The sequence below is a fragment of the Podarcis bocagei genome, assembly GCF_964188305.1.
Source record: "Podarcis bocagei genome assembly, chromosome: 16".
Lineage (NCBI taxonomy): Eukaryota > Metazoa > Chordata > Lepidosauria > Squamata > Lacertidae > Podarcis > Podarcis bocagei.
The window spans coordinates 20,215,322-20,237,588 of record NC_138142.1 but is presented as its reverse complement, the minus strand read 5'-3'; the positions used below and the strand labels follow the sequence as shown (position 1 = coordinate 20,237,588).

At 45.4% G+C, this 22,267-nt stretch overlaps 2 protein-coding genes across 5 annotated transcripts; both read left to right on the top strand.

Annotated features, from left to right (window-relative positions):
* The first annotated feature begins 2,166 nt into the window (after positions 1 to 2,166).
* On the top strand, positions 2,167 to 7,758 carry LOC308576025 (phospholipase A2-like). Its single transcript, XM_081175224.1, has 4 exons — positions 2,167 to 3,554; positions 4,219 to 4,393; positions 5,758 to 5,885; positions 7,468 to 7,758. The coding sequence occupies exons 1-4, from the start codon at positions 3,521 to 3,523 to the stop codon at positions 7,587 to 7,589; spliced, it is 459 nt and encodes a 152-aa protein (XP_081031350.1). The 5' UTR covers positions 2,167 to 3,520; the 3' UTR covers positions 7,590 to 7,758.
* Positions 7,759 to 8,868: 1,110 nt separating this feature from the next.
* Positions 8,869 to 19,379, top strand: LOC308575968 (uncharacterized protein). Of its 4 annotated transcripts, none has more exons than XM_081175152.1 (7): positions 8,869 to 9,041; positions 13,459 to 13,687; positions 14,762 to 14,873; positions 15,088 to 15,206; positions 15,316 to 15,363; positions 17,343 to 17,444; positions 19,162 to 19,379. In XM_081175152.1, exons 2-6 carry the CDS (start codon positions 13,463 to 13,465, stop codon positions 17,403 to 17,405), a joined length of 567 nt encoding a protein of 188 aa, XP_081031278.1. In that variant the 5' UTR covers positions 8,869 to 9,041; positions 13,459 to 13,462; the 3' UTR covers positions 17,406 to 17,444; positions 19,162 to 19,379. The 4 variants fall into 4 exon arrangements, with proteins under 4 accessions (XP_081031278.1, XP_081031277.1, XP_081031276.1 ...); XM_081175151.1 differs by having other exon boundaries at positions 17,340 to 17,444; XM_081175150.1 differs by having other exon boundaries at positions 15,316 to 15,392.
* The last annotated feature ends 2,888 nt before the right edge of the window (positions 19,380 to 22,267 follow it).

Here is a 22,267-nt window from a genome sequence, read left to right as displayed (position 1 = left end):
CACCTTTTCCTCCAAGGAGCTCATGTGATTCTCCCCTTCCTCCTTTAATCCCCACAACGACCCTGGAAGGAAGGTTTAGCTCGGGAGACAATGGCTGGCCCAAAGCCATGGCCAAGTGTGGGGATTTGAACCCTGGTCTCCCAGGTCCAAGTCTGACCCTTTTAACCCCTGCACCGTGTGGGCTGTATACATTTCAGGGGGCCGAGAGGAAAGCGATGGATTGCCATGTGTGTTTGTGGCAGAGGTCTGTGCTAGGAGCAGTCGGTGTGGCCCCCAGAAGGTCACACAGGAGGAAACATGGCCCTCAAGCTGGGGAAAGGTTCCCTGCCATGGGCATAACCAGGACTTGTCCTTTGAGGCCTAGAAAGGCAGGAGTGTGGGGATCCAGCCACCTGTTTATTGTGTAATTTGCCTCTCAGCTGCCTGTTTTGTTTGCAAAGCTGTTGGCAATTCAGTGGAAAGTAGCAGAGCCAGGGCAAAGCCTGCAGCAAGGTTAGCGAACATAAGATCAGGTCAAGTCAATGGCCCATCTAGTCTAGCATCCTATTCTCGGCAGCCAATCAGATGCCCCAGTGGGGAGCCCAAAAGCAGGACCAGAGCACAGCAGCCCTCTGCCTGCCTGCGATTCCTAACCCCTGTGTTGCAAAGAGAACGTCAGCAATGTCTAGGCAACACGATGACCATGTACGTACGTGTCAGGGGTTCAGGAGCAGAGGCAAGGGCAAGGGAGGAAACAGAGAGCGAGGGGGAGGAGGCAGAAGAAAAGATGAGTGATGACGACGACCCGAGATCTCCGAGTCTTTCCAGTGAATCGGAAGATTCACAGAAAGGAGCACCAGTGGCCAGGGCAAGGGGGGAGCCTAGGGGGACACCCCAGCAAGATAGAGCCAGAGGGGACTCAGAGGAGAGCAGTTGGAAATCGGGACCAGCGTCACCGCCAGAGAGCAGGGAAGAGGAAGGGAGCCAGGGATTAAGCGCTGGCAGCTCACAACAGGGGGGAGGGCATGAGTCAGGAGTGGCCACACCTCCATCGGGGAGCGAAGAAACGGTCAGACGGAAAGTGGAAGGTTGGGCGCGCGCGCCAAGTTCAAATGCACAGGAAAGTGACGCAGTAGGCAGCCCTGAAAGAGAGCCAGGTCCTAAAGCCCGGCGCAAGGAGACAGGAGGGTCCGGGGGGTCGGCGTCAGAAGAATCCAGGAAGGAAGAGACCCCGGGGGGCAGAGGGACCCAGAGGAGAACAGTCAGGCGGAAAAGGTGGAGCAGGGCTAGGATATTAAGTTGGTGCACAAAGGGCGGAGACTCAGACGGAGCTTCGCCTATCTAGCCACTAGACGTAGAGTTGCACGCAGTAGCTTGAGAATGGAAACTGTAACTCAATAAAGACTTTTACTTAATGATCGCTGGCTAGCGTGATCCTCTGTGAGCTAGGATCTGGAAGCAACTCTGACAGTACGCAACAGACAAACTTTATAGAATTCCTTCAAATCACAACAAGTACAAATAGTCTCAAAGTCTCTGAAAATCTTTAAATGAAGTGAGGTACCAGACTTTGTAAGATGAAAGACAAGCTGTGAAGCTTTGTGTATTCGGCAAATATGATGTCCAACACTGGACAGTGATTCCGGATATTGACTACTATTTCTTAGAATTCTTCGTCAGCGTGGTGGGAGGATATAGAATTGGTTCATAAACCCATCTTATTTCAAATGAATGTATGTAAATGGAAATATCAAATGCTGTGGAACAGTGCTCATGTAATCATGCAGTCACTGCTGACTACATTACAAAGTCTGGTGACAAGTACAAAATGAAATCTTTAGTCTCAAAGTCTCTGAAAATCTTTAAATGAAGCGAGGTACCAGACCACAGTATACCAGAACTGTAGTATACAGGGGGCAAATCAGCAGATAGTGTGTAATGTCCTCTACCTGATTGCATCCAGTAGAGTAATGGGCGGCAATGATGGATGCTCTGTCTTACGTTGGCATCCTGATCAAAAGGGCTCCGCTAGGGGCGCCTTGGAAGATGGCCGACAATACCATCTCTCCAGCTCACACGATGTAATTAAGGGGCTGATATGGGAGTAAATCAGCCTCCCATTTTTCTTCCCAGTGTAAGGGAAGATGCAGCCTCGTCCGCGATTGCCCATAAATCACCCCACAACCCCAGAGTCGGTCACGACTGGACCTAATGGTCAGGGGTCCCTTTACCTTAAGCTTAGGGCTTATAATCTTCAAATGGAGAACTACTTAGCCCACATGACCTTAGAAGCTGGATTTTTTATCAGGATGCCAACGTAAGACAGAGCATCCATCATTGCCGCCCATTACTCTACTTGGTACCCCCAAATTAAGACTCATCACTCAAGGCCCCATTACCTTGAGACTCTGACCTTCCCACAGCTACGCAGGACCTTTGCAGAACTAAGATTCTAGCAGATGCCCTCATCATATTTAGAGGGGAGATTTCAGGGAATTCCCCTTATGGATCACAAATGTATATCTGGATGCAATCAGGTAGAGGACATTACACACTATCTGCTGATTTGCCCCCTGTATACAATGGCCAGAGCAAAATTTATGTCACCAATTTTTAACTGGCTTCCGGGTTGGTCCTCACAGGAAATGACAGTTGAACTCCTAGCAGATAAACATCTATATATTACACACCAAGGAACCAAATTTGCACTGGCAGCCAAGAAGCAGAGTTCCAGCTATGTGAATGCACTCCAGTCTTAAGTCTCAATGTTGTAAATTTCTTTTCATGTTGTAAACTGCTACAGGTTACATGTATGATCTTAGAGGAAAGTTCTCCTTTTATTCTCTCTTGTCCGTTGTAAAGGCTTTTGGCTATATACAATAAAATTGACCACTTGCTTTGTGTGCAGAAGGCCTAAGATTCAGTCCTTGGCATCACCAGGAAGGATAAGGAATATCATTTGTTGGACTCTGAGCGGCGGCTGCCAGTCAGTGTAGGTAATAAAGCACTAGATGGACCAATGGTTCAGTGGTAGAACATCTGCTTTGTACACAGGTCCAATCCCCAGCAACTCTCAGGTTGAAAGGATCTCAAGTTTAGCAGTCCTTGGAAAACCAACTCCCAGGAGATGTAACCAACAGTATGAACAATTTTCTCTGCAGTTGTGGGTGGCCCCATATAGCAGGCATGGGGAACCTCCAGCCCATGGGGTAACTTAAGCCCAAAAGGAGTCCCATTTTGGTCTACAGAGCTGTTACCCACCAGCACCCGACACACAGTGCCCCAAAAGTTAAAAACAAGAACATTCTTCTGTGGGAAAGCTGATAGCTAAGCGGAGTCCCGGAAAATAAGATGGCTGGCTTTCAGGTGGCCTTGGTTTAATCACAGATCACCTGGGCAACACTTATATAAAGGTAAACATGCACAAACCTCCAGGTATCTTATCTTGAATTTTGCTGGGGACCAAGGTGAAAGCGAAGGTATAAAGAGGCCGAACGCCCTACAGGAAAACCCTTCTTGCGAGGACTTAACAGCCGACAGGATGAACCTTGCTCGGTTCCTAATCTTGGCATCAAGTAAGTTGTGGCTCTTAAGGGATGAATGGGTGTTCCTACTGAAACGGGAAGTGGATATGCTGTGTTGGGGGCAGGGGATAAATTCCTTTATTAACTGGGTTCCCTCTGAAGGATGCTTCTTGGTTAACAATTCATGGTAACTTTGGCACACCACCTCTGTTGCCTGGTGTGCTCCCTTGACCAGCACTGCCGTGTGGCTTGCCAGCACTCGGGGCAGGCAAATCGCCAACACTGCAAGAGCGACCCCCTACCAGAGCCAAGCAGGGCTGCATTGCATCACCTGTCCAGCTGTACAGAGGGGAACACAGCCGGCTGATAGAGCCCTTGGCAGGCGAAACCCCCTGACACAGAGAGGAGCACTGGGGCAGGTTGTGCTGAGGTTGCCCCTTGCCCGCCTCCCCCATCCATGGGCCTGATCTGTTCCCACCGTCCAGGGAATGCGGCACACCAAGTGAGGAGCGAGCGAGTGCTGGCTGGGTGGTCATTCAGTGAGGGGCCTTGGCATGGTCCAGCTTGGAGGCCAAAGGGCAGCCTGGCCTCAGGAATGCACCCTCAGGGTGGGGTTTTACTTTCCAGCTTGCGTTTAGCAGGCAGGATTATGCTTCAGCTCTCAGAAGCCTGGGAAATGCCAACCTAACCCTAACCGAATTCCTCTTGTGGGAAGTTTATGTCTCCTTTCTAGTCGGCTCAGACACTGCCTCCATCCCTCGGAACTTGTTGCAATTCCATAACATGATCAAATGCACCATTCCCAGCAGTGACCCACTGAAGGATTATGCAGACTATGGTTGCTACTGTGGCTTGGGGGGCAGTGGGACACCGGTCGATGAGCTGGACAAGTAAGCCAATTTCTCATCTTTGCCCTCTGCCCCCCCCCCCCCGTCCCCAACGTGTTCCAAGGCTTTGCACCTCCTAATTTTGTTAGGGTACCTGCAGGTGGTCAGTATTTTGCAGGAGGGGTTTAAGAACATACCAGAACTTCAGTTTTCTACGCTTAAAGTAGACTCTACTGCAACAAATCTACCTTTAAAAATTTGCTCTATTTGGGGCTTACGTTGCACTTAAGTTGGGAGCTGCAACTACAGCAGAATGCTGAAGCATGGTTGCTAGCAGAAGAGAGGGCTTGTCAGCATATAAAACTTTGCTCAGTGTTATGTACTGGTTGCTCATTTTCTACCAGGCCAAGTTCATGGTGTTACTCTTGTGGGAAATGCAGCCTCATATAACTAGCATGTTTAGTTCGGGTTAATGCATTATGGGGTTAAGACCACAGAATAAGCTGTTGTTGCTAGACTTGACCAAGTCACACCCTCTCACCTCCTGTGGGCAGTTAGGAAAGTTTTTTTTCTTTGCCTTCTTTCTGTTGTTTGTTCACATCTACTATGTGAAGCCTATCAGAGAGGATGTCTGAGCTTGACTGCTCCCAGCTCAGAAAGTGTGTTCAGAAACATTTGCCATATTTTGTAAACTTAGCCTTTTTACCTGCGTTTTTCTGGCTGCTGCATGGAAAAGCACATGAATTTGACCTTTGAAGTTTGTAAGTAAACTATTCTTTTAAACTTATCAAATAGTGTGGTCTCTGTTGTTCTAAAGGGATAGAAAGGGCAAGCGCTGTATACAAGTGACTTAAAAATGGGATGTTTAAAAGGTCTAACAGTGTATATTCCCGCTCTTCACTTTGCTGTGTGTTTTTGTGTTTTAAAACCTCTGCTGTGGCTCTCTCTTATTGGAGGGTATTCTGCCCCATATTTGGATCTAGCGATCTATCTACATACAGCAACAACTATTAGTATATATAGCCTTTAACCTCTTGGAACCAGTTTACCTGCGAGATCACCTTACCCTGATACTGGTATGTGCCCACTTGACTGCTTCGATCTGTGGAAGTGCCACTGTTAGAGATGCCACATAATACCTGTTCTGCAGTTGTATTAACTTAATCTTTTAGTGTGGCATAGAATGTTGACATGTGTTTCAATATGGCCTTTTACCTTATCCTTGATTTGAATTGGTTTTGAGTATTTGTTTTTAACTATACTTACTGATTGTTGCATTGTTTTCTTCTGGTTAAAGTGGATTGGTGTGCTTTAAATGGGTGCAGTGACATTGTCTAGAGAAATCAACGAAATCAACTAAACAAGGCAGCTCCTAAGTGTCTCCTAAGCTCGTTAAATCAACTCGAATGTTTCTAATTTTCAAACAGGTGCTGCCAGATCCACGACCAATGCTATGGTGAAGCCAAGAAACATTCCGAATGCAAATTCCTCATAGACAACCCTTACACCAAGACCTACGCCTACAGCTGTTCAGGCAGTGATGTCACCTGCAGCGGTAAATGCAGCCTCCACCCTGCTTTGGCTATGTCAGAGGGCCTAGTTCAGCTTTCTCTCCACAAGCCTCCAAATTAAATCACCAGTGTCTTAAATCAGGGATGGACACAGTTCCTGGCCATCTCGATATTGCTGGACTCCCAGCATCTCCCCCTCCCAGCCAGTGTGGCCAATGGTCAGCAGGTGTTGGGTTGACATCTGTATGTTTACAGGGCTTTAATTTTCAGCCAGAACTTCTGGCGTCTCCCAGGAGGGCGCCTTAGCCATTATAAGAGAACAAGGGAGGCGTTCATAGTGAGTTCCGGTACCTCTTTTTCTAGAGAAATAGCACTGGTTGCAGGTACTCCATCCCAGAGTTAAACAGGTGGCTTTCAGAGAAGACTGGACAAATTCAGGGAGGAGAAGGCTATCAGTGGCTACTAGCCAAAGTGACGATGTTCTGCCTCCATGGTCAGAGGTAGCAATGCTTCTGAATGCTAGTTGCTGGAAGCCACAGGAGGTAAAGGGCTCTTCTGCTTGGATCCTGCCACAAGCATCTGAATGGCCATTGTGAGAACTGGATGCTGGACTATTTGGGCCTTTGGTCTGGTCAAGCAGGGCTCTTGTTAATAATAATAATAATAATAATAATAATAATAATAATAATAATAATAATAATAATAATAAAATATATATATATAATTTATTTCTTATATCCTGCCCATATGACTGGATTTCCCCAGCCGTTCTGGGCAGTTGCCGACAAAATATAGCATCAAACATTAAAAGCTTCCTGGAACAGGGCTGCTTCCAGATGTCTACAAAAAATTCTATCGTTGCTTAACTCTTGACATCTGCCAGGAGGGCATTTCACAGGGTGGGTGCGAGAACTGAGAAGGCCTCTACCTGGTTCCCTGTAACTTCACTTCTCGTAGTGAGGGAACTGCCAGAAGGCCCTCTGAGCTGGACCCTGGTGCCCGGGCTGAATGATGGGGGTGGAGATGCTCCTTCAGGTATACTGGGCCATTTAGGGCTTTAAAGGTCAGCACCAACACTTTGAATTGTGCTCAGAAACGTACTGGGAGCCAACGTAGGTCTTTCAGGACCGGTGTTATGTGGTCTCGGCGGCCACTCCCAGTCCCCAGTCTAGCTGCCGCATTCTGGATTAATTGTAGTTTCCGAGTCACCTTCAAAGGTAGCCCCGCGTTTATGTTCAGTAGTGGAGCTTGTGAGAGATCTCAGTCAAGGAGAGCAAAGCAGATGCTCTATAACAGAGCTACAAACCTTCCCCTAAAAACAAATTAGGATTCTAGAATTTAGGGTTCTTAAAAAGAAAGAAAGAAACTGAATTACGGTAAATAGGAAGCTGCCTAACACTGAGTGAGACCATTGGTCCATGTAGTCCAGTGTTGTCTGCACTGACTGGCAGTGGCTCTCCGGGATTTCAGAGAGCATTTTAGGCAGGGCATCTCTTACAGCCCTACCTGGAGATGCCAGGGATTGAACCTGGGACCTTCTGCATGCAAGGCAGGTGCCCTTCCACTTGGCTAAGGCCCTTCTCCCAAGAAGTCACCCAGTTCATACTTGGCCTTTTCCTGCTTCAGATGACAATGATGAATGTGCGGCGTTCGTCTGCGAGTGCGACCGTAGTGCGGCCATCTGCTTTGCAGGGGCTCCATACCAAGAGCAATATAAACAGCTGGACACGAGCAAACACTGCAAGTGATGTTTGTGCTACAAACCATCCAAGGCCCTCGCTGCTGCTTCTCACGCATGATGATCCTTTGGCGGACAACTGGAGAGATTGAGACAAGGTCAATACAGCCGTTGTGTGTTTTCTACAGCAAAGGGATTGCTTCCTGAGTCATGAATAAAATAAAAGCAGGCATCTAAAACTGTGTTTTATTATCCCCCGCCCCCTGCTGTATTTGCAAATATTCAGCTTGACACAGATGTCATGGTTTCCACACACTCTGCCTGGTATCCTTGGAAAGTGGCCACTTTATATCCTGGCAAATTGTGGACGATCAGGAGTTCATCTGATGGGGAAGAAATTTGATTCATTTCCCCAACATGCATAACGGTGAAACGATATGGGAGCCGAACACAGATGTCCTTTGGAAATTTGCCCTTCTCCAAATTTTGCAGTGCAGTTCACCAGCCCAGTAATTCGCAGAAATAAAATAAAAATTCAAGCATAAAAATGATAACCACATGCAATAAGGCATTATAGTCATACCTTGGTTTTCAAAGTGACCGTTCCGGTTTATGAACTATTTTTGGAAGCCGAACGTCCAATGGGGCTTCCACGGCTTCCAATTGGCTGCAGGAGATTCCTGTAGCCAATCAGAAACTGCGCCTTGGTTTCCAAATGTTTTGGAAGTCTAACAGACTTCCAGAATGGATTCCGTTCGACTTCCAAGGTACACTTGTATATTTTGGGAAATGGCTTTGCCAAAAATGTATATTGGGCAAAAATAGCATTAAAAATTAGAATATTAGGAGAAATTCCCTGTAAAATGCTGGCAAATTTTCATGAGGACTTTAAAAGCAAAGCTAAGTTGACAGAGCATTCGCCTTGCATGTAGAAGGCCCTAGTTTCAATCTCCAGGCAGGACTAGGAGAGACACCTATCTAAAACCCTGGAGAGTTGCTGCCAGTCAGTGTAGACACTGCTGACCTAGATGGACCCAATGGTCTGGTTCAGTAGAAGGCAGTTGCCTTATAATATTTGTGAACCCCAGTAAGTTGGTCGTTGTGAGAACAGGATGCCGGACTAGATGGGTCAAAGTGCAACAGTGCTCTCCCGGCTTGTTATTCCAACAACTGGTACTCAAAAGATAGAACATAACCATCAAGGCTAGCAGCCATTGATAGCTGGTGCTGGGAATGATGATTGGCTGCTTTTGATCTGTGATGCCACAATTGCACAGCTGGAGGCAACAATTGGGACACGTAAGGGATTGGCTCATCTGCCTCTGATGTCACAATTCCTCCTGAGGCTGGGAGCTATAGGGCATCAGAGCAGAATGGGTTGCCTTGCAAAGCTGCTCTCTACCAGCCACCTCAGAGTCAAAACTGCACCTCCTTTCCTGGCTAGCTGGCCCCAAGCATCAGCTACTTGGCTACTGCAGGTCTATAAAAGCCTTTGGGAATAAGTAACACCTGCCAAATAGAGGTACCACTTTAGTTAGTCGTTTGCCTTAGGGGAGTCACTGCTTCCGCTGTAAGGTTTTGTCTGTAATCCTGCACACACTTCGTGGGGAGTAACTCCCATTGAACACAGAGGGAGTTACGACTGAGTCTTTGCCTCTTAAGAATATAGGAAGAGCCTGCTGGATTGGGCTAATGGCCCACCTAATGTCCAACCAGCTGTTAGGAGGAGCCTCAGCCAATGAGAGGCATGGGCAACTAATTCTGGTTTTCCCCCTCACCTCCCTCCCTGCTGGGTTCTCAATGGAGCAACACCAGGGGTCAGCAAACCTTTTCAGCCGTGGGCCAGTCCACTGTCCCTCAGACCATGTGGTGGGCTGGACAATATTTTTCAAGGGGGGGAGGGATAAACGAATTCCTGTGCCCCACAAATAACCCAGAGATGCATTTTAAATAAAAAGACACATTCTACTCATGTAAAAACACACTGATTCCCAGACCGTCCACAGGTAGGATTTAGAAGGCAATTGGGCCGCATCCGGCCCCCGGGCCTTAGGTTGCCTACCCCTGAGCAACACTAACGCCACCTTCACACCATGCAGCTAAAGCACTGTGATGACATTTTAAACAGTCATGGCCCCCCCAAAGAATTCTGGGAGCTGTAGTTTGCTAATGGTACTAAGAGTTGTTAGAAGTCCCCTGTTCCCTTCACAGAGCTACAATTCTGTGGTTTAACAAGCAATCCCTCTTCACAGGGAACTCTGTGAATTGTAGCTCTGGTAGGGGAATAGGGGGTCTCCTAATAACTCTCACCACCCTTAACAAACTACAGCTCCCACAATATATATATATATATTTTGGGGGGGAGCAGTTTTGCCTATTTAAAATGGCATCATAATGTTTTAAATGCATGGTCTAAATGTGACCAGAGTTCTCTGCTATTACTAAGCAAACTTTTGCTAACAAGAACGTTTCTTACATAAGTTCTGTTGCATATTTTCAGCAGTAAATAATAGACAGTAATACTAGCCTCAGTCCAATAGTTATAAAGCATTTTGTAATGACACCCATTTTCCTGAACTCGGCTGACCGAAATTTCCTCCTTACCCTGCAACTCCACCGCATGTTATATAGAAAGAGCTTATTTCTTGCTATCCTATCCAGCATGGCAGATTTGTAGTCGTATATTCCGCTCAATAACTAGGGACTTAGATAACATCGTAATATAATTTCCAGAGCATTTCCCCCGTATTTTTTTGCTGGCGCTAACATTTTAAAACTAACTCTTCCACTTTCCGTTCCAGTCTTTCTTATCAATCTGTACATTCGCCGTTTCACATTCGTTCTGATTGAGGTTGCAATCAAAAACCTGAAATGGGAAAAACTGGACCCCATGACAAATACGTGATTGCATTTAATGTGCCTAGACAGCTGTGAAAGGCCCTGTTCCAGTTTGCAATTGCTGCACACGGGGAGGGCCTTTTAATTCTTCCACGTAGACCATAGTCGTGATCAACCCCCACCCCACCCCTGCAAAACCTCAAAGCATAAGAATCCAAGAAGAGACTGTTTACTGGATCAGCCCAATGGCCCATTTTGCCCAGCATTCCCCAATGTGAAATCCACAAGCAGGACCTAAGCACGACAGCACTCTCCCCTCCAGTGGTTTCCAGGAACTGGCATTCAGAATCATACTGCCTCAATGGACAGAGCCAGAGCCCCCCTCCTCCCAGAACCCCCCCCCCAAGAAGCTCCACTCCACCTGCCCCTCCACTGCTGTTATTTTTCTTTCAGATACGGTTGTCATGGAATTCTACTCAATATTGATCCAGAGCAGATTCCAATGTCTAGTTAGCAGAGTAACAACTTAAACACGTTGCAGGATTCCCCAAAAATAGATCAGAGGGAATTGTATTTCATCCAGCAGAACTTTACTGCTACTGAACGCGAATGAGCATAATGGTCACAAATCCAATGCGTTCAGGACTGGCACTGTCCATAAGAAATCCATTTGCGGCAGACTTAAACTTACAAGAACTTATAATAAGTCTAAACCTTAACACTAAGCATACAGAACACCACACCAGAAGGAAAAGAGAGAAAGTTAAGACCAAGGTCCTTCTGGCCTATTATTATAGTCAAACAATCCACTGGGTCTTCTGCTTTTTTCATTGAACTTTATGAGACTTCCATTGAAATCTACAATTTGACACAATGAATATTATACCTTATTTATTCAAAAGTACAGCCGGCTACGTCTTGTGTGCTTATTGAATCTATTATTATTATAGTCAGCATGATCTTCACAGAAAGCGATAACAATCAGTTTAAACCAGCTGTACACAGCTTCTCTGAAGGAATAACCCAGGCTTCCTCAACCTTGGCCCTCCAGATGTTTTTGGCCTGCAACTCCCATGATCCTTAGCTAGCAGGACCAGTGGTCAGGGATGATGGGAACTGTAGTCTCAAAACTTCTGGAGGGCCGAGGTTGAGGAAGCCTGGAATAACCCAAACATCACGAACCTTCTGCTTGCTGCTTTCACACAGAGAAGCTTCCAGAACCCTCTTGAATTAATTAGAATAGGAAAGATCTCTACACATCAGACCCATACTTTCTGTAATAAGAAATGCAAACTGACAATGGTAGCCTGTGGGACACAGCTCACCGCTTAGAAATATACTTTGCCCCTTCTGTGACCCCTGCACACCCCACAAAATTCATTTCTGGTGCTGCCATTGACCGTCTACAACCACAGAGGCAGAACATAGCCATGGGTTGCCTTCCCCTCCATTAATTTTTGTCTAATCCCCCTTTAAAGCAATCCAAGTTGGTGACAGTCTCCACATCTCCAAGAATGCACACAAATAGGTATATATGTAAACAGCCTTGAGACTGGGAAATGATATATAATGAATTGAAAAAGATGTTTAAAATAACGTTTGTAAAAAACAAACCCAGAAGCTTTCCTTTTTGGAGATTATAGGAACAGAACTACACAAACTGTATAGAATGTTATTTGCCCAAAAATGGAAAGAAGAAGTCCCAGAGAAAGAGGAATGGATACAAAAACTTATGGAATATGTGGAGATGGCAAAACTTACCTGAAAAATAAGAAATCAAGATAACAAACTTTTTATAAAAGAATGGAAATGGTTTATTTAATATTTGCAAATAAAATGTAAACAGATCAGAACGTTGGATTATTGTAATAACCTGCAGTTACATAAGAGTATATATTTAAAGTAAATGAGTAAATTAAGTTAATTTGGACCACAGGTATGAAATTCACGGCATGTAATGCCTTAAGAGAAAATTTAATGAAAATGATTTATAGGTGGTACATGACACCAGTCAAGCTTGCAAAAATTTACCATTTGCCCGACAATAAATGTTGGAAATGTAATGAGACTGAAGGTACATTCTTTCACCTTTGGTGGACATGCCCAAGGATTAAGACATTCTGTGAGATGATATATAATGAAATGAAAAAGGTATTTAAATATACATTCCTTAAGAAACCAGAGGCCTTTCTCCTGGGCATGGTCGGCCAATTGGTGTTAAAGAAGGATAGAACTTTTTTTATGTATGCAACAACAGCAGCAAGAATACTCATCGCGAAATATTGGAAGACACAAGATTTACCCACCAGGGAAGAATGGCAGATGAAGTTGATGGACTACATGGAATTGGCGGAAATGACTGGCAGAATCCGAGACCAGGGGGAAGAGTCGGTGGAAGAAGACTGGAAAAAGTTTAAAGACTATTTACAGAAATACTGTAAAATTAATGAATGTTAGAAAAATGTTGGAATGAAGTTATATGGCTTTCGTAGAAATGCTATAAGGAATTAAGTATAAATAGATTAATAGAGCTTTAAAGGGAAAAATATGGTTAGAATGTGTTAAGACAATTATAGGATAGAAAACAGAGGAAGATGGAAAGGAATTGCTGAAACAATTATTAGAAGTGGAATACAAAAAGGGAGGTGTGAGGAGGTCGAGGAAATAAGGGAAAGAAAGATAAGATGTTGAAATTGGATTGTGTTTTAAATGGTTTTTGTTTTGTTTTGTTTTGTTTTGTTTCTTTTATTTTGTATTGTATTGTATGTTTTTTCTTTTTTGGTTTTTTGTAGTGTTGTGTTTAATTTGTTGGAAATCTAATAAATATTATTTTAAAAAAAGAGTATATATTTAAAGTACATGAGTAAATGAGTAAATTAAGTTAATTTGGAATATGCAGAAAATATATTTAAAAAATGAAGGAACCGCAGAAAGAGGGAGAAGGAACTCGACTTTTGAAACGTTAAAATGATTGTAAAATTATTGAAATGTATAAAACTGAAAATCATAAAAAAGAGACTGTGGAAGGCGATTACTAAAATAATAAATTACTAAATTACTAAAATAAGTAAAATCAAGAACTACTTTACCTTCTTCTCCAGGGATATGATGGAGACCTTGGGTGAATTTGACAACGAATCCCCGCTCTACGTCTCTTTCTGCAAGCGGATTTCCCCAGAGGATTTTGAGAAGCAATCTCTGACGTACACCCAGAAATCCCTGCAGGACCTTTATGTCAAAATGGAGCAGAACCCAGGAATCTGCGAGTCGATTGTGCGCAAGAGGAAGAAGCTGGAGAGTGAGGAGGCGGGTATGGCGTCCTACTTGAAGGTAAAGCTGGGGGCACCTCGAGATGTCTGGAAAAGAGGTTCGAGAGAGAAACGAGAAAGAAAGAGGCAAGCCTCAAAATGGAAGTTTTATGCATTTTGAGGCTTGCCTCTTTTGCGCCTCGTTTGTATTTAGAGGTTCTCTTTCTCTCTTCATAGTAAACCGGCTGCTTCCAGACATGGATGATTCAGCACAGTGGAGGCTAAACCCCAGTTCAGGGTCCTGATATGCCTCACCTGAGCCCAACACATTGTGCCAGTCGAGTGTTTAACAGCAGCATTTTGCATCAAATGAAGTCTCTCTCAGAGTGCCACCCCATCCCAATAATCCACTTGAGGGGGGTTGCTAATATATACAACAAAAATTGAGTGTATTCCGTTCTTAGCCCTGCATCTAATCTCCACACAAACCCACCAGGCTGGGCAACCCCACCTGACAGCAGGTGATTGACAGGGGGGGTTGTCCAACTCACCTGTCCTGGTTGGCCTGCGGAGGCAGCAGTATTCCAGTATGTTTCCAAGCACAATTCAAAGTGTTGGTGCTGACCTTTAAAGCGCTAAACGGCCTCGGTCCTGTATACCTGAAGGAGTGTCTCCACCCCCATCGTTCAGCCCAGACACCGAGGTCCAGCGCCGAGGGCCTTCTGGCAGTTCCCGCATTGCGAGGTGAGGTTACAGGGAACCAGGCAGAGGGCCTTCTTGGTAGTGGGACGCCCTCCCACCAGATGTCAAGGAAATAAGCAGCTATCTTATCTTTAAAAGACATCTGAAGGCAGCCCTGTTTAGGGAAGTTTATAATATTTACTGCTGTATTGTTTTTAACACTCGATTGGGAGCCGCCCAGAGTGGCTGGGGAAACTCAGCCAGATGGGCATGGTATGTATGTATGTATGTATAAATAAATAAATTATTATTATTATTATTATTATTATTATTATTGTTGTTGTTGTTGTTGTTATTGTTGTTATTATTGTTATTATTGTTATTATTATTGTAGTGGTGACAGGTCAGGATAAGTTTCTCCAGCCCTGCCATGGTGCCTAGCCTATCTTCCACCCAGCCAACCCTTCTCTTCCAGGCCAAGATCTCTTCACTATTCAAACACAGCAACTCAATGGAAATGGAGGAGATTCAAGAAGAGGTGGAACAGCTGAAACGGGAGATGCAGAAGGCCAGCAACTATGCTTTTGGTTGGTCCTGCCTTCCTCTAGGTAGAAGGGCTGGGAAGGGGCTACTCCTGGACTTTGCTCCAGCCAGGAGGGGCTATGGACATGCCATGCCACTAAAGACATGGTTCCTTCCTTTCCGAGGAATCCTGGATTCTGGAGTTTATCCGTCGCAAGACAACAACTCCCAGCACCAGTACTCCAGTAGTAACAAACTACTTTTTTTACTCCTTTTCAGCGGCCAAGAGGGCATCACAGTTGGAGAGACGGGCAAGGAAGACCATGCCAGGCCAAGCCAGGCTTCCGGAGCAGGTTGTTGCAGCCATGCCCAAAGTCTTTGGTCCTTACCCAAAGCAGGTTTGTACCAAGATGCTTTGCCCGCCCTCATCCCCAGTAGGAAATCAACAAATCTGTCCATTTTGGTGGACTGGGCAATAACGGGTCTTCCCTCTCCACCCCCAAACAGGCAGAGAGGTCGACAGGTTCTTTGAACGTGGACTTGAAGCAGCCCCAGGTTGGCATATCACCAGTCAATCAAAAGAGGTGGGAGCTGATTGAAGGGCAAGGTGGGCGGGGTGTGTGTGTGTCTCAAAGTGGCAAGGCCATCCCACAATGCATGGGTGGGATAGAGAATGTTAAGAAGCCGTGTTTCCCAAAATTGGGTCTCCAGCTGTTTTTGAACTACAATTCCATCATCCCTGACGACTGGTCCTGCTAGCTACGGATGATGGGAGCATAGCTGTCAACTTTTCCCTTTTCTTGCGAGGAATCCTATTCGGAATAAGGAAAAAAGGAAAACGTTGACAGCTATGGATGGGAGTTATAGTCCAAAAAGTCCCAAATTTGGGAAACATTGTAGTAAAGTGGGTTTTGGGGTTTTGTTTTTTTACAGAAACTTTGACAGGCCTCATGCGGTAAAACAATACCATGAAGTATTCGTGGAGGCAGACCATAGCCATTGTGGCTAGTGGCCTCCTCCAGCCCTCTTTGAAAATCATCAAGGTTGGTGGCCATCACCAACTTTTTTTCAATGTTGTGAACCGCCCTGCGATCTTCAGACCAAGATCTACAGCTCAGCAACAAGTGCAAACGAGTCTGGTCTTCAACAGGCGCTTGGAGGCAGTGGTGGGCTGGATGCAGCGGTGGCTGATGTCAATGGGGACTGGTAGGGCAGAAAGCAGGGAGCCCAACAGTAGGTGGCGCCAGAGCCGATGAAAGGCAAAGCCAGCTAGTTTGAGTTTTGTCCCCATCCTCTTCCCTGCCGAGTTATATGAGGGCAACACTGAGACTGAGGAGGAAGAGGAAGCTGAACGGACACTCCCAACCCCTCCCCTGGTAGTTAAGGAGGAAGGCAGGCAGGTAGGGGTTGGAAGAGAGCAGATTGAGGTTGGTGGGGCAGCACCCTATTCACCCTACAAGTGGACAATGGAAGTATGAGAGGTAGTAAATGTGACAAAATTAAGTACAGTTGTACCTCGGGTTAAGTACTTAATTCGTTCCGGAGGTCCGTTCTTAACCTGAAACTGTTCTTAACCTGAAGCACCACTTTAGCTAATGGGGCCTCCTGCTGCCACCGTGCCGCTTGAGCACGATTTCTGTTCTCATCCTGAAGCAAAGTTCTTAACCCGAGGTAATATTTCTTGTTTAGCGGAGTCTGTAACCTGAAGCATCTGAAACCTGAAGCGTATGTAACCTGAGGTACCACTGTAATCTTAATCCAGTCAAGGGAGTAATGCAGGACTTTATTCATTGAAAAAAATGGAATTTATTTATTCTAGCTGCTATGGGCCCATGTTCCTTGGGAATTCGAAGAAACAAACAAACAAAAAATCTGTGCAGTTTTGATATCGGTGGTTAAAATCAGTGTAGTGTTGAAAGGTTCAGTCCACCATCTTGATTCAAAACAGTGTCCAATTGGATTCAAACAAGGATGAAAACCTGCTCCTTGCAAAATTTGATTATGATAACTTAATATATCCAGATGCATAGCAAGCAAACAACTTCCCCGGTGTAGCAAAATGCAAGAAGATATCCAGCTGTTTACACTGGGAGATCAAATGTTTTTATTCGGACAGGCCTTTTGCCCCTAAAAGGGCTTGATCTGGCTGTTGTTAAGTACGATGAAGTTTGTTCAGCCCCTACTATTTTACCTGCGTATGGCTCTGCATACACCATGCACAACACCCACAAGAACTGTGGGAACCACAGCTGTCAACTTTTCCCTTTTCTTGTGAGGAATCCTATTCGGAATAAGGGAATTTCCCTTTAAAAAAGGGAAACGTTGACAGCTATGGTGGGAACAGTAGTTTGTTTAGGAAACATTGGGTTATTGTTCTATAATGGGGAAAAGACAGTTCACAGGATACTTTGGGGGTAATTAATATGTTTTAAATGTGCTTGTGTGGATGATGGTCAGCTACCTTGAGCGCCATTTGGTGGGAAAAGTGAGACATAACACAATACCGAACCATTTCCTTTCTTTGTTTCTAGCAGTACAGTCGACTTGCATCCTGTTATACTGAGCCCTGGTGGCTGCCGTTCCTCATTCCTGGTTAGCAACACCTTCAGCAGGGCGAAACCCTCCACTTTTCCGAGGTAGAGTTTCTCTTTCGAGGTTGTCCACACATTCATGGTCCTCACTCCGCCTGTGCAAGGAGGTGTTTTGTTTTGACAGTGGGCACAAAGAGCTGGCCTGTGTGGCATCTCTGAGGCGCTTCTGCTAGAAAAATCCCATGGCCTTGAACCAGGCCCTAAATCAGGGGTCGGCAAACTAAGGCCTGGGGGCCGGATGTGGCCCACTGGGCTCATTAATCCAGCCCACGAACCTTGCGGATCCTGCCGCCCACTCGGTCAGTCCCCATGCTAAACCGGCATGGCTTTGGATTGGCTGCTGGAAGCTCCTGCAGCCAATCCGAAGCTGCGGATGCCAATCCGAAGCCGAGCAGGAGGAAGCAGCGGCAGCAGCGAGGAAGCTGCCTCCGCCGCCCAGGCCAGCAGCATGGGCTCTGCACCCCGTAGACCCTTGGCCGAGGCAGAGGATGACGCTGCCAAAGACGAGGCGGTGGCAGGGGTCCTTTCGGGGGGCAGGGTGTGCTTTCGGGAAACCAATATGAAACCACAACAAAAGCTAAAACACACTGATATCCCTAAAAAGCAGTCTTTAACAAATCCACTTTAAAACAGTTGTTTAATTAATACCACTTGAAACGGTCAAGGCTCCAATCCACAGAAGAATCGTGGGAACTGAAGTTTGCAAAGGGTGCTGATAGTTGTTGTTGTTGTTATTTATTAAATTTGTATACAGTGATACCTTGGTTCTCGAATGGCTTAGTTGTTGAACAAATCGGTTCCCACATGCCACGAACACAGAAGTAAGTGTTCCAGTTTGCGAATGTTTTTTGGAAGCCAAACATCTGATGCGGCTTCCACTTGAGTGCAGGAAGCTCCTGCAGCCAATCAGAAGCAGCATCTTGGTTTTGGAACAGTTTCGGGATTCGAACAGACTCCTGGAACGGATTAGGTTCGAGAACCTAGGTACCACTGTCCTGCCCTATACGCACAGGTCTCAGGGTGGTTACAACATAAAATCACAATATAAAAACACAAAATACCATATCAAAACACAAAACTGGGGATTAGAAGAATTCCAACGCCCCATCACAATGCTACAATTTCCAGAGTAGTCCAACTAGCAATCCCTCTGCCCAGGGAACTCTGGGAATAGTAGCTCTGTGAGGGGGATAAGTGTCAGGAGTTCGGCCTACACTTGAGTAGGACCCTGGTAGAGACACATGCCCAACTGGCATGTTCTCTCCCTCCTGGTCTTTCGTTCGGGAGCTTCAAAAGCTTTCTTCAGCCCGAACATCACAGCGACCAATGCCAACCCACACCAGCACACTTAGGGATCCGCAGAGTCTTTGCAGGTCATGCATGACAGACCTCAGCAACTCAGCATTTTGGCTAATCTACTTTATTTACGTATAAACACATGTATAAACAGCAAAGAGGAAAAAAACAAAGGACAATAGTCCCACTTCACACAACACAGTAACACAAACATCCTGTCTCCGTCACTTCCCACTGTGGAGTCAAAACATGCACCGTCATGTGACAGACAACAATCCCATGACTGCAATCATGGAGCAGGAATTCTAATGAGGCTCAACAACCTGAACGGACGGCAGCTCCCATGATTCCTTGGGGGGAGCCACGACTGTGTGGTTTGAGTGGGGTCTACGATGGCAGCGCAGACCCGCCGTCATCATGAGATATTAGGGATTCCTCATGGGGGCAGTTTCTCTTTCTCTTCCAGGACTGCTGACAACGGTCCGACTGATTCTATCCAAAGCGCCAGCCCAGCAAGCACATCCTCAGTTCTAAACGCACCTTTGCCGGCCCAGCCGAGAGTCAGAAAAGAAGACACACAGGATAATGAAAACCCGGGCCCCAGTTCCCACCCTACGGGGGCCTAGATGTCTCTTGGTGTAGTGGAAGATGCTAAGCAAATGAAAGTTCAGTGCATGATCCTTACCCGTGTGGTGGTTCTGATGTCCTAACACCTCCAGAGGAGGGAGGGAGAGACAAAATGGCTAACCAAGCTCGCATCCCATTTAAAACACTGTTACACTACTTTGACAGCCATTGAAGATGTTGGGGACCATAGCTTGTTAAGGGTGCGGGGAACTGTAGCACTGTGTGGGGTGGATTGGCAGATCTGTCCATTTTGGCTCCTTTCTCACTTTCCCGGTCTTCGGTTGTCTCCAGCTTTCGGCATTCAGGCTACAATACCGAATGAACCACATAAACTGGATCAGGTTTTTTTTAAGCCGGAACTCACCAGAACTCAGTTCCGGCACTTTTCAGGTGGGATCTACAGTGGTACCTCGCAAGACGAATGCCTCTCAAGACGAAAAACTCGCAAGACGAAAGAGTTTTTCGTTTTTTGAGTTGCTTCGCGAGACGAATTTCCCTATGGGCTTGCTTCGCAAGACGGAAACGACTTGCAAGTTTGTTTCCTTTTTCTTAAAACCGTTACAGTAATACAGGGTGCATTGCTTGAAGAGGTGCAGTTGCGACTTGACTTCAGGGAGCAACTCATAGCACGCGGTGTGGTAGCCTTTTTTGAGGTTTTTGAAGATTTTTTTGAAAAAATTGAAACCGTGCATCGCAAGATGAAAAAACTCGCAAGACGAAAAAACTCGCGGAACGAATTAATTTCGTCTTGCGAGGCACCACTATATAGCCGTTATAAGAGAACAAGGGAAGTGTTCATGGTGAGTTCCAGCACCTCTTTTTCTATAAAAATAACAGAAGGTGTTTGTCTCCTTTTTTGTAAATAATTTTTTATTAATTTATCACAGTTATATTTTCAGAAATAAAAACAGTAATTAACTCACATTTCTACAAGATCTAAATTTATACAAATGCCTTTTCACAAACCTTCTCTTTGAGATTCTTTAAATCTCTGGACTTCCCTCCGTACCCTCTTCTGGTTCCTTATTTTAACCAAGTTCTTCTACATTTCCATACTTACACTTTTCCAATTATTATTTCCCTTAATTTTATCTATTTTCCTGCTAGTTGCAAGCGTTTACTTAAAATCCTGTTAATGTTTCAACTAGTTTACAGTATTTTTGCACACAGACAATAAACGATTTGTATTTGTACAAACAGAAAGTGTTTCTCAAACACTATCCACCCCAACTCCTAATACAGCAAACTCTTTTTTTTAATTTGGGAGTTTTTAAAAAGTAGTTTCTCATTGCTTTTGCAATAAGGGTGAAACATAAGCAGTCCTGCTTAGACCCGTGAAAATACACAGTTCTTTTCAACCTGGCCTTGTATAATGGTGCAGTTGGATCTGAATACAGTGGTACCATGGGTTAAGAACTTAATTTGTTCTGGAGGTCCATTCTTAACCTGAAACTGTTCTTAACCTGAAGCACCACTTTAGCTAATGGGGCCTCCTGCTGCTGCCGCGCCACCGGAGCACGATTTCTGTTCTCATCCTGAAGCAAAGTTCTTAACCCGAGGTAATATTTCTGGGTTAGCGGAGTCTGTAACTTGAAGCGTATGTAACCTGAAGCGTATGTAACCTGAGGTACCACTGTAATGTGTGTGTTGTCTACATGAAATCTGTTAAATGGAACTGAATAAAGCCTCCTGATTCTATCAGATTTCAGTTTAAAAACAAAAGCAGTACACAAGTTTCTAGTCCTTATAGATCTGAAGGAGAAAATAAACTTAAAAAAAAATGTTTCTCAAGGGAGTGTATCATTTATCTGGGTTTGATAGAAACTTGTAACACACCAAATCCCTCTCCTCAAGATTCCTTGTCTATTATTATTATTTTGAGAAAACAACAACTACAGAATTGATTTGTTTACAGCGGAACATACCACTACAGCTGGAGTGGGGAACCTGACCATTGTCATACCTTCCAACATTTCTCTGATGAAAATAGGGAAGTCCCATTCCGTAATGATAATTTTACTATTTATACCCCACACATATTACTGGGTTCCCCCAGCCACTCTGGACAGCTTCCAACATATATTAAAACATTAAACTGTTTTTTTAAAAAAACTTCCCTATACAGGATTGCCTTCAGATGGCTCGAGGGTCAGATAACTCCATACCCACCACCATTTCCGCAATGAAAATAGGGACATCCTAAGGAAAAGTGGGACATTCCGGGATCAAATCAGAAACCGGACCGGCTTCTCTAAATCAGGGAAGTCCCTGGAAAATAGGGACACTTTTGAGGGTCTGCATTCAGTGGCAGAGCATATGCCTGCGCTGCCGAGGGCGGGTGCACTCCCGAGGGGCGCGGAGGGTGCCCTTCCACGTGCCACAGTTCAGCGTAGGTGTCAGGTGTGCATGCAGGAGCCAGGCCCTGTGACCAATAGGACTTTGCAGGACTGGGGCCTTCCTAAGTTTGTTCTGAAGAGGCAAGGCGTGGCCTCACAGGTGAGGCCAATTGGTAACTCACAGCATCTGGTGGCAAGAGCCAGGAAGGGATATAAGGTCAGCGTTTCCCTTCAGCTCTCTGCCACAGCAACACGCTTCTTGCCTTGCTGTGTTTGGCTTCTGGCTTCCTGATCCTTGAACCTCAGCTTCTTGACTCCCTGCTTCTTGATCCTCGGACCCTTGACTTTGTGACTCCTTGATCCTCGGACCCTTGACTTTGTGACTCCTTGATCCTCGGACCCTTGACTTTGTGACTCCTTGCTTCTTGATCCTCGGACCCAGAGAAAACATTTGGTCAGTTTGGGACAGTTTGGGGATCAAAATAGTTTCAGGTCAGCCTTGCTGTGCTGATCTATGTACGTGCTTGGTTGGTACACTTATGAACACTACCATATATCTAAGACCTCAAAATTCCTATTACAGCAGCCAGTCTGGGCCAGTGCACTGTG

Coding starts and splice junctions, on each gene's coding strand:
- LOC308576025 (XM_081175224.1), top strand. CDS start 3,521: ATGAACCTTGCTCGGTTCCTAATCTTGGCATCAA. Junction 4,394..5,757: donor CCGGTCGATGAGCTGGACAA/GTAAGCCAATTT, acceptor ATTTTCAAACAG/GTGCTGCCAGATCCACGACC. Junction 5,886..7,467: donor CAGTGATGTCACCTGCAGCG/GTAAATGCAGCC, acceptor TTCCTGCTTCAG/ATGACAATGATGAATGTGCG.
- LOC308575968 (XM_081175149.1), top strand. CDS start 13,463: ATGATGGAGACCTTGGGTGAATTTGACAACGAATCCCCGCTCTACGTC. Junction 13,688..14,761: donor GTATGGCGTCCTACTTGAAG/GTAAAGCTGGGG, acceptor CTTCTCTTCCAG/GCCAAGATCTCTTCACTATT. Junction 15,393..17,339: donor TCACCAGTCAATCAAAAGAG/GTGGGAGCTGAT, acceptor CTTTGTTTCTAG/CAGTACAGTCGACTTGCATC.